General features: G+C 42.6%; 1 protein-coding gene across 4 annotated transcripts in view; it reads left to right on the top strand.

Moving 5' to 3' along the window:
- LOC122921419 (prostaglandin reductase 1-like) overlaps nt 1-16584 on the top strand; it is a 62045-nt gene that overhangs the window by 7765 nt on the left and 37696 nt on the right. For all 4 annotated transcript variants that reach the window (XM_044271407.1, XM_044271421.1, XM_044271400.1 and 1 more), the window contains exons 2-4: nt 3742-3857; nt 7607-7652; nt 15440-15499. In XM_044271407.1, coding sequence (XP_044127342.1) covers nt 3752-3857; nt 7607-7652; nt 15440-15499 — 212 coding nt within the window. In that variant the 5' untranslated portion in view covers nt 3742-3751. The remainder of the gene's footprint in view (nt 1-3741; nt 3858-7606; nt 7653-15439; nt 15500-16584) is intronic.

Genomic DNA, 16584 nt, shown 5'->3' with positions numbered 1-16584 from the left:
GTTCAGGATGCATCAGGATGTCTTCAGTTCAGGACCGGAACGTTTTTTGGCCAGAGAAAATACAGCAGCATGCTGCGCTTTTTGCTCCTGCCAAAAATCCTGAAGACTTGCCGCAAGGCCGGATCTGGAATTAATGCCCATTGAAAGGCATTGATCCGGATCTGGCCTTAAGCTAAACGTAGTTTCGGCGCATTGCCGGATCCGACATTTAGCTTTTTCTGAATGGTTACCATGGCAGCCGGGACGCTAAAGTCCTGGCAGCCATGGTAAAGTGTAGTGGGGAGCAGTATACTTACAGTCCGTGTGGCTCCCGGGGCGCTCCAGAGTGACGTCAGGGCGCACCAAGCGCATGGACACATCATCCATGTGCATTGGGCGCTCTGACGTCATTCTGAAGCGCCCCGGGAGCCGCACGGACTGCAAGTATACCGCTCCCCACTACTACTATGGCAACCAGGACTTTAATAGCGTCCTGGGTGCCATAGTAACACTGAACGCATTTTGAAGACGGATCCGTCTTCAAATGCTTTCAGTTCACTTGCGTTTTTCCAGATCCGGCGTGTAATTCCGGCAAGTGGAGTACGCGCCGGATCCGGACAACGCAAGTGGCCTAATCTTATGTACAGGCTGCCATTTTACCATAAGCTTCAGTGTTAATGCAAATGTTGTTATAGTACATGCTATCTATACTTATACTTGCTATTTGTATTCTTGTAGATTGGCAAAACAGGATTGTTTGGTAAATCAATTGTACACTTGTACAATCTCTCACGCGCCTCGCGAAGAGAGTACAACCTGTTGACCAATAAACAAGTTAAACTACAAAGAGCAGTCCTCTTATTTGGAAGACAGGAATGGTTTATGCTGAATGTCAGACAGCATATTGTGTCAACGTGCAAGAAGACAGAACAATCATTATAGAATTTTTATTTGACATTGCTTGTCTGCACTGTTGACTTTTCCTCTATAAACATTTTTCTTTAAACTTAAGTCTTTATATGTCATAAGGTTGCAGGTCACCCCACAGTCAAACTGACAAAATTAGAGGCATTTGTGAAATATTTACACCACTGTTGTTGCCTAGTTCTAGCTTCTAGCACACTGAAGGGGAAGTTTTATCAGAACTGGTTCAAATGAATACCCATAGCAACCAATCATATTGATCCTTTCATTTTCCAAAGGAGCTCTGAAAAATGAAAAGTGGAATCTGATTGGGTAACCAAGCCAGTTTTCCTTAAACAGGCCATTATAGCTAATAAAAGGTAATTAGGAATATGTTTATAATAATTATTTAAGTGTTTTCAGTAATTTTATAAATTCCTGGAGAATTCCTTTTAAGAGACATCTCTTAATAAAGTAACCTTTTCCTACTTTTTTGCCAATGCTGAGTTCTAGTGATACAAACCACTGTGTTTATTGCTCCTATTTGGTGAATAATTATGAATAATGATTCTTCCGAGCTGCTGCTCTTGATCTGTTCAGCCATATATACTTTGGCATGTGATTTGCATACTCTAGAAAAATGTTTTGTTTTTTTTGCACTTAGAACAGGTTTCTCCATATTCAGGACAGTGGTCTTTGCCCCAGGGGTGGTAGCTTCCACAGGATCTACATCTGATGCCAGAAGACTACTTTTCTTTTCACCTAGTTTTCTTTGATGTGCTGTTTTTTTTTTTGGTGTTTTTGCAGTATAATTTAAAGCTCCAGTTTTGCTTTTGCGATCTTGCATTGCTTGTATTTCTGTAAGTTCATGGCTTCCATACATGCCAATAGCTCTATGTAGATTCAGGTCTGGTACTCTGAGTATTCTCTTTTTAGCATTAATGTCTTTTGATCCCAGAACTATTGTCTCTGATAAGTTCATTGTGTAATACTCCAAACTCGCATGTTGTGGTAAGCTGCCTCAGCTTTGTCACATATCTATAGTTTCTAATGGGCCTTGGCTTATGATTATTAACCCCTTAGTGACCAAGCCTGTTTGGGCCTTTATGACCAAGCGTTTTCCTTCCTTTTTTCATGGTTCGTTCCAAGAGCTATAACTTTTTTTTTTTTTTTCCGTCTATATAGCTTTGAGGGCTTGTTTTTTACGGGACAAGTTGTAGTTTTTAATGGCACCATTTTGGGGTACACACAACTTTCTGATTAACTTTTATTAACTCTTTCTGGGAGGAAGATGGGGGAAAATAGCAATACTGCCACTGCGTTTTTACATTATAAATTTTACGGCGTTCATTTTTCGGTACAAATAACATAATATCTTTCTTCTCTGGGTCAGTACGATTACAGTGATACTAAATACTTTTTTTAAAGTTTTTTACTACTTTTTTTTCCAATAAAACCCCTTTTATTAACCAAAAAAATGATTTTGCATTGCCACTTCACAAGACCCATAACTTTTTTTTTTTTCTTTTTCTATGGAGTTGTGCGAGGGCTTTATTTTTGAGGGACAACTTGTATTTTTCATTGGTATCATTTTGAAGTAAATGGCGCTTTTTGATCGCTTGTTATTACGTTTTTTTCAGTGGAAACTAAGAATAAATTAGAAATTCTGTCTTTTTTTTTATTTTTATTTTTTACGGCGTTCACCATAGGGGATAATTTATGTAGTCCGGGTCATTACGGACGCGGAAATACCAAACATATGAGGGATATTTTCTTTTTGCAATTTTTTTAATTGAAAAGCGTATTTTCAATGGAAAAAAAGCATATTTTTTTTTATTTAATTAATAAATGTTTATTTTTAAAAAAATTTTTTTTACTACTTAAAAGTCCCACAAGGGGACTATAATATACAGTATTTTGATTGCTTTTAAAATGTAATGCATTATCTCTATAAGGCATTACATTTCAATAGCAATGCTATTCAAACCTTGACCAGCAGGCTGCGCCAGAGAGGCACAGCCTGCTGGAGATAACTACAGACAGGCTCGGGGCCCTGATCGGAAGCAATGTAAGCTTCCCAACACATCAGCACCCCGCGATCTTATTTTCGGGGTGCTGATGGGAGACAGAGGGAGTCCGCTCCCTCTGTCACCACTTTACATGCAGCGGGCGCCATTGCGCCCGGCATGTAAAGGGTTAAACAGCCCGGATCGGCACTCCTGCCGGTCCGGGCTGTTAGAGCAGGGTCCCGGCTCTCATGTGAGAGCCGGGTCCGTGCTCCCCGCTGCACGGGGGAGCCGTGCAGCGCTTAGACCGGGTCGCCGTAAAAATGCCCCTTAGTGACCGCTGTAAAAACACGTATGGGTGGTCACTAAGGGGTTAATGATCTACCTCTTATATATGATGTTACATGAGGGCATAAAATGTTTTCAGTATGGCCTGCTTTTTGGCATCAGAGAGTGAGCAGTGCTAACAAATATGCAGACAGTCTCCGCCCATCTTTGAGAGTAATGTCGCTATCCTTACCTTAGAGTCTTTCTTACCATGCTCAGTTGCCACCTCTTCCCAATGGGATTTGAAATATGTCCAGTTTTCTGCCAGCTCCCCCTTACAGTCCATTGGAGATGTTACATGGAAGTTGTTTGCAGCCATTTTCTGTAACACTATGGGTTTCTTATTAATTAATAAAGTAACAATTCTCCCCTCAGAGGTGTCCTTGGTACAGTGGTTACAGTGTGGTTGAGAAGGAATTTGGCTATCTCAGCATACAGTACAGGGAGATGTGATCCTGACGTATACCCACAAACATTTCCATTTAATGTGTTTTTTTTTTGTTTTTTTTTCTCTCCTGATTTACAGGTTAACGAAAATGGTTGTGTCTAAGTCATGGACAATGGTGAAGCACTTTGTTGGTGCACCAAAACCTGAGGACTTCAAACTGATAGAAAAAGAGCTGCCACCACTGCAAGAGGGAGGTAATGGAACCCTGTTTCAAACACCTGTTTCACTTCTCAGAACCTTCCAACCCCATATTCATTAATATTGCTACTAGGATAAAACACACTTATACAGGGAGTGCAGAATTATTAGGCAAGTTGTATTTTTGAGGATTAATTTTATTATTGAACAACAACCATGTTCTCAATGAACCCAAAAAATGAATATCAAAGCTGAATATTTTTGGAAGTAGATTTTAGTTTTGTTTTTAGTTTTAGCTATTTTAGGGGGATATCTGTGTGTGCAGGTGACTATTACTGTGCATAATTATTAGGCAACTTAACAGAAAACAAATATATACCCATTTCAATTATTTATTTTTACCAGTGAAACCAATATAACATCTCAACATTCACAAATATACATTTCTGACATTCAAAAACAAAACAAAAACAAATCAGTGACCAATATAGCCACCTTTCTTTGCAAGGACACTCAAAAGCCTGCCATCCATGGATTCTGTCAGTGTTTTGATCTGTTCACCATCAACATTGCGTGCAGCAGCAACCACAGCCTCCCAGACACTGTTCAGAGAGGTTTACTGTTTTCCCTCCTTGTAAATCTCACATTTGATGATGGACCACAGGTTCTCAATGGGGTTCAGATCAGGTGAACAAGGAGGCCATGTCATTAGATTTTCTTCTTTTATACCCTTTCTTGCCAGCCACGCTGTGGAGTACTTGGACGCGTGTGATGGAGCATTGTCCTGCATGAAAATCATGTTTTTCTTGAAGGCTGCAGACTTCTTCCTGTACCACTGCTTGAAGAAGGTGTCTTCCAAAAACTGGCAGTAGGACTGGGAGTTGAGCTTGACTCCATCCTCAACCCGAAAAGGCCCCACAAGCTCATCTTTGATGATACCAGCCCAAACCAGTACTCCACCTCCACCTTGCTGGCGTCTGAGTCGGACTGGAGCTCTCTGCCCTTTACCAATCCAGCCACGGGCCCATCCATCTGGCCCATCAAGACTCACTTTCATTTCATCAGTCCATAAAACCTTAGAAAAATCAGTCTTGAGATATTTCTTGGCCCAGTCTTGACGTTTCAGCTTGTGTGTCTTGTTCAGTGGTGGTCGTCTTTCAGCCTTTCTTACCTTGGCCATGTCTCTGAGTATTGCACACCTTGTGCTTTTGGGCACTCCAGTGATGTTGCAGCTCTGAAATATGGCCAAACTGGTGGCAAGTGGCATCTTGGCAGCTGCACGCTTGACTTTTCTCAGTTCATGGGCAGTTATTTTGCGCCTTGGTTTTTCCACACGCTTCTTGCGACCCTGTTGACTAGTTTGAATGAAACGCTTGATTGTTCGATGATCACGCTTCAGAAGCTTTGCAATTTTAAGAGTGCTGCATCCCTCTGCAAGATATCTCACTATTTTTGACTTTTCTGAGCCTGTCAAGTCCTTCTTTTGACCCATTTTGCCAAAGGAAAGGAAGTTGCCTAATAATTATGCACACCTGATATAGGGTGTTGATGTCATTAGACCACACCCCTTCTCATTACAGAGATGCACATCACCTAATATGCTTAATTGGTAGTAGGCTTTCGAGCCTATACAGCTTGGAGTAAGACAACATGCATAAAGAGGATGATGTGGTCAAAATACTTATTTGCCTAATAATTCTGCACTCCCTGTAATATAACTTATGCTTCTCATACATTTTCCAGAATATGGGCTAAAGTCTACCATCTGTCAACTAATGTAGAGATGAGTGAATCGATACTAAACAAATCACATTTGTTACAAATTTCACAAAAAATCATCCACCAAAGTAATCCGAATCTTTTGGGATTCTCTTTGGACGAATTGTATAAAACTGTGCATTGTACTGTTAATATGGGCAGTTAGAACCACAAGGGAGGAAGAAGACTGAGGATCCCATGACACTGGAAGGAAGTGGGGGGGGGGGGGGGAGGCTTGCCCTGATTGACTTAGAGGTGGAAAGACAGTCTAATCAGCCAATCAGGGGGCAGAGCTGGGACCTAGAAGGAGTGTGTTTCTCATAAAAAATTATTATAAACACAAGCCACTAATGTAATGTGATAGAAATACTATAGGGGAAGAGAGATAATTTATGTAGATTTTAGGGAAAGCTTTGAGGGAGTAAAGGGCTGGTCACACTGGAATAATACAGCAGCGTGCTGCTGCAACCGCTCAGGCTGGCAGTTCTGCATTACAAAACCCCCTGGCCGGCAAAAGAAAAAAATAATTTTTTTCTGTATATTAAGGGGGACAACTTTTTTTTTTTTTTTTTTTCTTCAGAACCTGAATTTTCTATGTTGCCAGGGCAACACCCTAATAGCATTCTACTGCAAAAGCTATTATGTAGTAATTGTACATTGTTCAGTGCCCGTGCGTTAAATCCATGCTATTAAATGCATAACATTATAGCTAATGCATTTTACGGCAATAACGCCATGTTTTACCCATGTTATTGAATGCATATTTGAAAGACATTTCAATGCAAATACTGCATTGTTATTTCTTTGTTAGCGGACTCATTACTGCATCAGACCATGTGTTTCATGGACATTTTAGTATGGACATTTTAGCATAGCTCAAATACATTTTAGGGTCCATTCACACGTCCGCAAAATGGGTTCGCATCCATTCCACAATTTTGCGGAACAGATGTGAACCCATACATTTTCAATGGGGCCGCAATGTGCTATCCGTGCCGCAAAAAAAAATAGAAGATGCCCTATTGAAAATACATTTTCTATGAGAGTGCCGGCGATGTGCGGTCTGCAAAATGCAGGACGCTCATTGCTGATATCCGTGTTTTGCGGATCCGCAAAACTCATACGGACGTGTGAATAGACCCTAACAGTGTGTTTGTAGAAGGGGAGGGACATTTAATTTGCCTCTGTTTTAATGACCGAAAACCCACTTTACTACTACCATTTAATAATCTGCTTGTACCAAACCTATGATTTTTAATTAATAGGGAACTTGTAGCTTTTCATGTATAGGCCTCATACTAAAATAAATGGAAGAGTGCAAAACGAAAGACCTAGGCCTCGGCCTTCCAGAGTCAGAATGTAGGTAGTAGCAGTATTCGCAACGTCAACCATTCATCCAATAGTAGTAGTGGGCCACAGTTCTCCCAGATTCTAAAAAGGTCAACTCACAATATTGTACACAGTATTTCACAAACTCACTGGGGGACGTTAGCGTGGTGGAATGCAGAAGGAGAGGCGCAGCCAGGGCGCTAATGTTGGCAAGATGGCCAACACATGGAGCATCAGTGGTGTGGGAAAACCGTGCCACTTGTTTAGTGTTACAGCCTGATCCAGAAACCGCTGCATCTCCCACCAGCCTGTACCCCCTCTCCAGCAGTAAGGGCTCGACAACGTCAGTAGAAGGAAAAAAGATTTTCAGTAGGATGCTAATGGCTTGAAAAAAAAGATTCATACCCCACTGCTGCCATTCAGATGGTGCCCGGGTCCACAATGTGTGCAGCTTTTTGCTGACATAGCGGGAATGTTGCTCACCCAATCACTGGTTGCAGCAGTAATGTGCCTCATCCAGTGATTGGCTGAGCGACATTCCCAGCCATTTCCTGCTGTGTGAGGATCTCAGCAGGGAATAGATGACAGTGGAGACTTAGGCACCATCAGAATGGCCGCAATGGGGTTGGAGAGGTGAGGTACCTTTTTTCTGGATATATTTATATATTTTCCACATGAATTTATAATAAAATTTTTGATTACATGTATATATTTTCAGAAATTTTGCTGGAATCGGTCTTTTTAAGTGTGGACCCATATATGAGGTAAATTTGTTTAATAATAATAATCATAGTAAGGCCTCATGCACACGACCGTATGTATTTTGCGATCTGCAAAAAACACAGATGACGTCCGTCTGCATTCTGTATTTTGTGGAACGGAACATCTGGCCCCTAATAGAACAGTACTATACTTGTCTGTAATGCTGAACGGAAATACGGACATACAGAAACGCAATGCATACGGAGTAACTTCCGTTTTTTTGTGATCCAATTGAAATGAATGGTTCCGTATATGGTTTGCAAAAAAAACTGAACGGACACGGAAAATACGTTTGTGTGCATGAGCCCTAACCTATACTTTGTTGGTTAATTTGATTGTTGGGTTGTTGGTGTACCAGTAAATGCGGAGTAGAGTACTAGGTGAGAAGCCGCTAAAATGGCACAAACAGCCCAAAACAAATATTATGAATGTGAATATATATATATTTCTCTACATACATGAATATGTCAGCAATAATCATTTTTCCCCTCTTGTTTTGTTGTTTTATGTGGTGTTTTTTTCTGGTGTTTTTTTTTTATGCACACAATGGGGGTCATTTATCAATCTGAAATATGCCTAAATTAGGTTTATTTCAGATGCAATCTGCGACTTCTCCCTTCTCAGGCTAGGTCTAAAATTTTGGATGGGAAGGGGATGGGCCGGTAGGCTTATCTCATTTACCATTTCTACACCTGTTTTAGGGGTAGAAAAAGGTCTAAATGTAAGACAGTTCGAAAGCTGTGTTACATTTAGAACTGTCTGAGGATCTGCTGAAGTTATGGGGAGGCCGGCGCCTCTTCTTAATCTCGCCGGATCCACCGCCAGTTTAGGCTACTTTCACACTTGCGTTCGTCGGTCCGCTCGTGAGCTCCGTTTGAAGGAGCTCACGAGCGGACCCAAACGCCTCCGTCCAGCCCTGATGCAGTCTGAATGGAGCGGATCCGCTCAGACTGCATCAGTCTGGCGGCGTTCAGCCTCCGCTCCGCTCGCCTCCGCACGGCCAGGCGGACAGCTGAACGCTGCTTGCAGCGTTCAGCTGTCCGCCTGGCCGTGCGGAGGCGAGCGGATCCGTTCAGACTTACAATGTAAGTCAATGGGAACGGATCCGCTTGAAGATGCCACAATATGGCTCAATCTTCAAGCGGATCGGTCCCCCATTGACTTTACATTGAAAGTCTGAACGGATCCGCTCAGGCTACTTTCAGAATAAATTTTTTTCTAAGTTATTAATGCAGACGGATCCGTACTGAACGGAGCCTCCGTCTGCATTAATATGATCGGATCCGTTCAGAACGGATCCGATCAAACGCAAGTGTGAAAGTAGCCTTAGAGCTTTATTAAGACTGGCATCTAAAATGTTGCTCTTAATAAATGTCTCCCCAATGCGTCTTAACACTAGACTTTTCCCCCTATAGAGAATGGGATGAAAACGCCAGCGCTTAAGCCTTTTTGAAAAAAAAGAAACCAGAACAACAAAAAACTCTTATTAAAAAATAAAAAAGTGGTGCAAAAATGTGGTGCGAAAAATGATGAAAAACAGCACTAACTATAGCAGAAATCCTTAAAGGAACAATGGCCAGTACCACATGTTAATATATCTTATTCTTTACAGTTCTGCTACTGCGTTTTTTTTACGTGGGCAGTCCAGGGAAAATATTCCTAGTACTGCTTTTATGGAAAACCATGTTGCTATACCTCATGTAAAACCATGATCATGTGGTTGTTAAATAATGTTTTTCCTTTCAAAGTCAGTAGTGGAAGAGGCAGACCCATGATTAACATGGTAAGCTACATTTTAAAGGGGATAAGCTCAATAATTTTATGTTTAGCAAAATAACACACAATGTGGGAGATTTAAAAAAAAAAAAAAAAAACTGGTGTAAAGTAGAACTGGCTTAGTTGCCCATAGCAACCAATCGGGTTCCACCTTTCATTTTTCAGAGCTCCTTTTGGAAAATAAAAGGTGGAATCTGATTGGTTGCTATGGACAACTAAGCCAGATTTCCTTTACAACACTTTTGGTAAATATCCCCCGTAATTCTGAGCATCTTTTGTAGTGATGTATATTTAGAGATTACATTTAGGACATATAATAGCGCCACCTAGCAGTTCAGCCCCATAGTACACCCTCTTTTCTACATGTTCAGAAATGGACATACAGCTGTTACTGTGTTCTGACTCTTCATCTTTGGTGTGGAAGGATCCCTGAGATTAAAGGGGTTGTCCATGATTAGAAAAACATAGCTGCTGGCTTCCAAAAACAGCACCACCGCTGTCCACAGGTTTGTGCAGTATTGCAGCTCTGCCCCATTTACTCCTACAGAGGTATGCTGTATACCAGACACAACCTATAGACAGGGGTGGCGCTGTTTTTGGAAGAAAGCAGCCATGTTTCTCTAATGCTGGACAACCCCTTTAAGCCTTCCCTGCTTGTCAGAAGAGGAGAATGTCATTGTGCATGTTCAGAGAAGACAATGCAGATTATGGGACAGCCTGGCCCGCAGCAGGCATCACCCCACTCTTAAAGATTACAAATTGCATATACTTATCCATATCTGAACTCATAGGCTTATTCAGTACGGGGAAGGGAGGGGGGTCTGAACCTCTGGGTAGTGCTTATAAATGAAATATCTGTTCACATAACATATTTAATGTGTCTCAATATTAGTTTTGTTCGAGCACCAAAGTGCTCGGGTGTTCAGGTCGAACACAGCGGGATGCTCGGGTGCTCGGTGGAGCACAATGGAAGTCAGTGGGAGAACCCGAGCATTAAACCAGGCACCCCCTGCTCTGAAGAGGGGAGGGTGCCTGGTTCATAGGAAAAGGTCAGAAATTGATGGAAACACCACTGAAATGGTTCGGGAACAGCATGAGGAGGATGTCAGGATGCATCTTGGACTCCCAGGTCACTGCTGGGAACGATGTTGTCCGAGTAGTAAGCCACTTTTACAGACTGACAATAATACACACCAAACCGAAGATAAAATCGATCTTGGAGGAAGAATTGTTAGGAAACATTCTTTCCTGTATATTTACTTGTATCTAAAGGGCAAGTGCTGACAAAAATTACACGGAAAAGGCACTCCGCTACAACCTGTATATCACATAAAGGAGGGCCTCCTTTACATTGTGGTACAATTGTTCAGTTAAGTGGGACTCCTACACTCATAAAGCCTATGCACTAAGTGAAAGGTCTTCCAAAAATTACATGGAACCGGCACTCAAATACACCCTTTTATTACACATAAAGGAGGACATCATAAACAGCCTTGAGAAATTGATTGATGGCCTGCTGGTGACCCTCTAAAACATTATGGGTGTGGGCCTGCTGCTGAGCTGACCATCTAAAACATTATGAGGGAGTGCCTGCTGCTGAGGTAACGATTGAAAAAATTATGGGCGAGTGCCTGCTGGTGAGCTGACCCTCTAAAAGATTGTAGGTGAGGGCCAGCAAGTGAGCTGACCCTCTACAATATTAGGAGTGAGGTCAGGATAATAAGCATGTTGATATGATGGAAGAGGAGGACGAGAAAAGGAAGATTGAACCATATACCCTTGTTTGTGGTGGAAGGGGTGCATGGGAATACAGTGTATTCAGTACATTATAAACAACACATTTACAGTGCCTTCCTCTAGTGGAGTAGAGAAGTCAGGGGCAATCCAGGCCTTGTTTTAGATCAAGGGTCGCCAGGTGACTTCTCCTCTGATGTAGATCTTCTCCATTCGATCTGTACAACTTCTCTCAGCCGCCCCGTCTCTGCTGAGTGTGACACACAGACATCTGTGTCCTCACTTTTCTATCATCATCCCCCAACCTGGAGTCCCCACAGTGTTATTCCGCTGCTCGCTGTACTCCCCAATACCCCCAAATACTATCCTGAAGAAATAATAGTGCTCCTCATAGTCACATTATGTAATTTGCCCCCCCCCCCCACACTGCCCCCATTAAGTAATTTGCCCCCCACACTGCTTCATATTATGAAATTCCCCCCCTTTTCCCCGGGTCTCGGGATTATGCACCGCACTACTGGGTTGCGCTGAAGTGACTGAATTTATGACCGCCTAGCGGATTAATGGACAAGTACAAGGGGGGTGGGGAATAGCATTCGGGGCATTGGCTCAAGCCTGGAATGTTTTGACCTAAGGACGCTGGCGCAAGTGCTTGCGGCGGTGTCGGGTGGGAGCCAGAGCAGGGCCCCCCCAGCGCGAGGCCTTAGGCAGGGGCCTAAGTGGCCTAATGGAAGAGCCGCCTCTGGACTCGCTCCCGGCCTCCACAACGTTCACCCAGTGTGCTGTCAGGGAAATGTAGTGTCCCTGGCCAAAAGCACTTGTCCATGTGTCAGTGGTTAAGTGGACCTTCCCAGTAACTGCATTGGTCAGGGCACGGGTGATGTTAGGGGACACATGCTGGTGTAAGGCGGGCATGGCACACCGTGAAAAATGGTGGCTGGGGACTGCGTAACGAGGGACGACCGCCGACATCAGGCTGAGGAAGGTCTTTAGTGTCCAAAAGCCTAAATGGCAACATTTCCAGGGCCAGTAATTTGGAAAGTTGCAAATTTAGTGCTGTGGGTGGCTGGGTATTTGCGCTTGCGTTCAAATGCCTGGGGTAAGGACATTTGTACGTTGGGACACGGAAGTTGATGTGGTTTCTGATGGTGCTTGCAAAAGTTCAGGTGCAGGGCAGGAGGCATCCGGGCCTGTGCCTTCGACAGGGGATTGGCCAGCATGTAATACAGGGGAAAAGGAGGCAGTGGTGTGACCCGCAGACACAGATTGTGCACCCAGGCGTTCGGCCCACCTATTAGGGTGCTTTGATGCCATGTGGTGGATTATGCTGGTGGTGGTGAGGTTGCTAGTGTTCACGTCCCTGCGCATTTTTGTATGGCACAGGTACAAAATAAAAATTATTTTGTTGTCTGCACTTTCCTAAAAAAAAAAGCGCCGGACTGCGGAACACCTACCCCTTGGCATCACGGCCACTTCCCTGTCCCTTACTGTTTGCCTTCTTCATATTAAATGTTATATATGCTTGAAAGTATGTCACACGTACAGTAGAGTAGGATTTGTAAGTGTATGTGCAAAAAACGTACATTTATTTGGGATGTGAAATCGTTACAAAGGAGAAATACTGCAGATAATGTCGCTGATGTCAGCAGTGGCTAATATAAAATTACAGGGAATTTCACAAGTATTTTGGATGTGCACACGTTACACAGGAGATGTAGCGCAGCTAATGTCACTGTCCGCAGCGCACACTGTCTACGGAAAAAGGACACTGGATGTCGCAGATATTTTGGGGATGCGCACACGTTACACAGGAGATGTAGCGCAGATAGCAGCGGCCTAACTATTGTACGCTATTTAGCGCAGTATGCGCTAAAAATATATATTACTGCCATACACAACAGCCCTTAAAAGGGCTTTTGGGTCTGTAAAGGTTGCGCTAAAAATATATTGCTGCTGCCACACACAATAGTCCTTTAAAGGACTTTTGGGTCTCTGACAAGTTTTTCGAATGAAAAAAAAAAGAAAAATTCACTCCCTACACTATCTGTCCCTTCTTCAGCACAGCTCTTCCTGACTAACACTGAGCCGAACACGTGTCATCGGGTGCTATATCGCGTTCCGGTCAGCCAATCACTGTAATGCCAGTAACCAACATGGCTACGGCATTACAGTGAAGGGCAGTTTGTTGTTTTCATTGCTTCACCTCCCAAAAAATACAAACTGATTAAAAAGTCCTACACAACCCAATGACATAATTGGAAAGTACAGATCATTCGGCAGAAAATGAGCCCTCAAACAGCTCCCTAGACATAAAAGTAAAGTTGCGGGGGTTGCAAAAAGAAATAAAAACTAGCCCCCCCCAAAAAAAAGTTTGTTCTTTTTTAGGCTACTTTCACACTAGCGTTTGATCGGATCCGTTCTGAACGGATCCGATCATATTAATGCAGACGGAGGCTCCGTTCAGTACGGATCCGTCTGCATTAATAACTTAGAAAAAAATCTAAGTGTGAAAGCAGCCTGAGCGGATCCGTTCAGACTTTCAATGTAAAGTCAATGGGGGACGGATCCGCTTGAAGATTGAGCCATATTGTGGCATCTTCAAGCGGATCCGTTCCCATTGACTTACATTGTAAGTCTGAACGGATCCGCTCGCCTCCGCACGGCCAGGCGGACAGCTGAACGCTGCAAGCAGCGTTCAGCTGTCCGCCTGTCCGTGCGGAGGCGAGCGGAGCGGAGGCTGAACGCCGCCAGACTGATGCAGTCTGAGCGGATCCGCTCCATTCAGACTGTATCAGGGCTGGACGGAGGTGTTTGGGTCCGCTCGTGAGCCCCTTCAAACGGAGCTCACGAACGGACCGACGAGCGCAAGTGTGAAAGGAGCCTCAGAGATTAAAATAAAAACTATACAAATGTGGTATCACAGTAATTGTATTGAACTGGAGAATGAAGGGGACCGGTTAGCTTACCACTCGGGGAATAAAAATAAAAAAATGAAACCCATAAAACTGTGGCAGAATTTTGAATATTTTTTTTCAATTCACCCTATTTGAAATATTTTCCAGCTTCCCACTACATTGTATGCAACAGTAAATGGTATCATTAAAATGTACGACTTGTCCTGCAAAAACCAAGCCTAAATATGGCTATGTGAATGGAAAAAAAAAAAAACTTTTATGTTTTCGGGAAGGCCTAGAGCAGTGATGGCTAACCTTGGCACTACAACTCCCAAGATGCCCCCCTTGCTTGGCTGCTCTCAGAACTCTGTAGAAATAAATGGAGCATGCTGGGAGTCGTAGTTTCACCACAGCTGGGGTGCCAAGGTTAGCCATCACTGGCCTAGAGTAAAAAACGCTCAACAAAAAATCCTCCTGGATTGAAGGGGTTAAGGGTTGTTTAAGACGCAGCAGTTTTTTGAGCTAAAGCCAGGAATACTTGGTCAATATATGACTTAAATTATTTTCAAATGGTCCATGAGACCAACAAAGACTTTTTATCCCATATGCTATTATTCAATTTAAAACATAACTTTTATTCCTCAATGTAAATTATCTACTGACTAATAAAACAGTTTTATTAGTTTATTATCAGCCGTGTCTTTGGTTATTTTGTATGTCGTCTATTTGTAACACTATCATCCACAGTGTATTATGCCATACAATGGGATGTAGCGAGTCATAACAGCACCTTCTGTGCGCTCACTAAACTTCCACCCCGATCTTAAATGCTAAATCAGATGTACATTAATTATTTCTCTCCATTCAGAATCCATGGGGATAAAACTGATCCGTTCTTTTCCGGTATTGAGCCCCTGTGACGGAACTCTATGCTGGAAAATAAAAACGCTGGTGTGACAGTACCCCCTGGCAAAACATGTCGGGGGGGGCAGCGTTTGAGATTTTAGACAGCAGATGCCTCCGGTTATAATAATTAATGTACATCTGATTTAGCATTTAAGATAGGGGTGGAAGTTTAGTGAGCGTACAGAAGGTGCTGTTATGACTCGCTACATCCCTTTGTATGGCATAATACACTGTGGATGATAGTGTTACAAATAGACAACATACTAAATAACCAAAGACACGGCTGATAATAAACTAATAAAACTGTTTAAAATTATTAATTTCTGAATCTGAAGAAACTGGTAATACATATTTTCTTTTTGTCAGATTTTATTGTTAAATACCACAGAAATGGGCATTTTTGAAGGGTAAAACAATATTTTGTGAATACTCATGATGACATGCAAGCAGCACTAACCTAATTCTTTCATATCTTACAGGCCGTATAGTAGCCGGACTATGAAAGAAGGGGATGTAATGATGGGATCCCAAGTTGCCAGGTAATATATATAATCCATGGCTTTCAGGACAGATGGGTCTTGGGTTGTCAGACAGCAGGTTACCAGATTCCTATTCATTTTTCTTCTGTTAACTAAGGAGAATATACGTTTAATATGTTTGATACTGTACAGTAAAAAAGTAATTAATTAAAGAAACCCTCCATCTCAAGAAAAAAAAATCACATGAACTGGGTAACAAAAAGAATACTTACGTGGTGTTCTTCTTTTCATCTTTTTAGTTGCAGATCCTGCTAGTTCTCAAGCTCCTCTTCTGTCATCCAAAAGGGGTTGTCTGGTAATTTTATATTGATGACCTATCCTCAGGATAGGTCATAAATATCAGATCTGCAGGAGTCCGACACTTGGAAACCCCTGCTGATCAGCCGCTAGAAGAGGCCATGTGATCTGTAACATCAGCCTAATTGCAGCTCAGCCCCATTGATGTGAATAGGGCTGAGGTGCAACGTCAAGCAAAGACTCTGTACGATGTACTTAGCGGTGCTTTAAAAGATGCCAGGAGCCGGATTAGCTCACCAAAGCTCCAGTGAGCACAGCGGCTCCCTGAATAAACTAGTCAGCCGAGGTGCCGGAACTCGGACCCCTGACAATGAGATAATGATTAGTGATGAGCGTCAGGGGTATATATTCGATTTCGCAATATTTCACAAAAATTCGTCATATATTTGCGAATTCGAGATTATTTTCTTGATTTAAAAAAATCTGCAGTGCAATATTTGGGTAATGCGAGTAAAATACAGGCGTAGGTCACTTTTGCTACATTTTTCCAAGCTGCTAGAAGTTTCCTGAGACTGGAGAAAATGGTTGGCACAGCAGAACATTAAAAATGGCTTTATATGCGCTAATCGGCACTAATGATGCAAATATTTTGCCGCAATACGTGAAAATTCACATTTTAGCAGGTCTACATGTATGTATGGACAGCAGAACCTATCACACTACCTAATACACTGCACTGCAACAGCTACACAATATCCGGATATAACCTACACTGACTATTTCCCACTAACTATCTGTAAAGCACAGAGCATAGCAATGACACTGCTGTCTCTCTCAGAACTTTAAAA

This window comes from Bufo gargarizans, chromosome 1, assembly GCF_014858855.1.
Source record: "Bufo gargarizans isolate SCDJY-AF-19 chromosome 1, ASM1485885v1, whole genome shotgun sequence".
NCBI lineage: Eukaryota > Metazoa > Chordata > Amphibia > Anura > Bufonidae > Bufo > Bufo gargarizans.
This window is presented reverse-complemented; position numbering and strand designations above follow the sequence as displayed.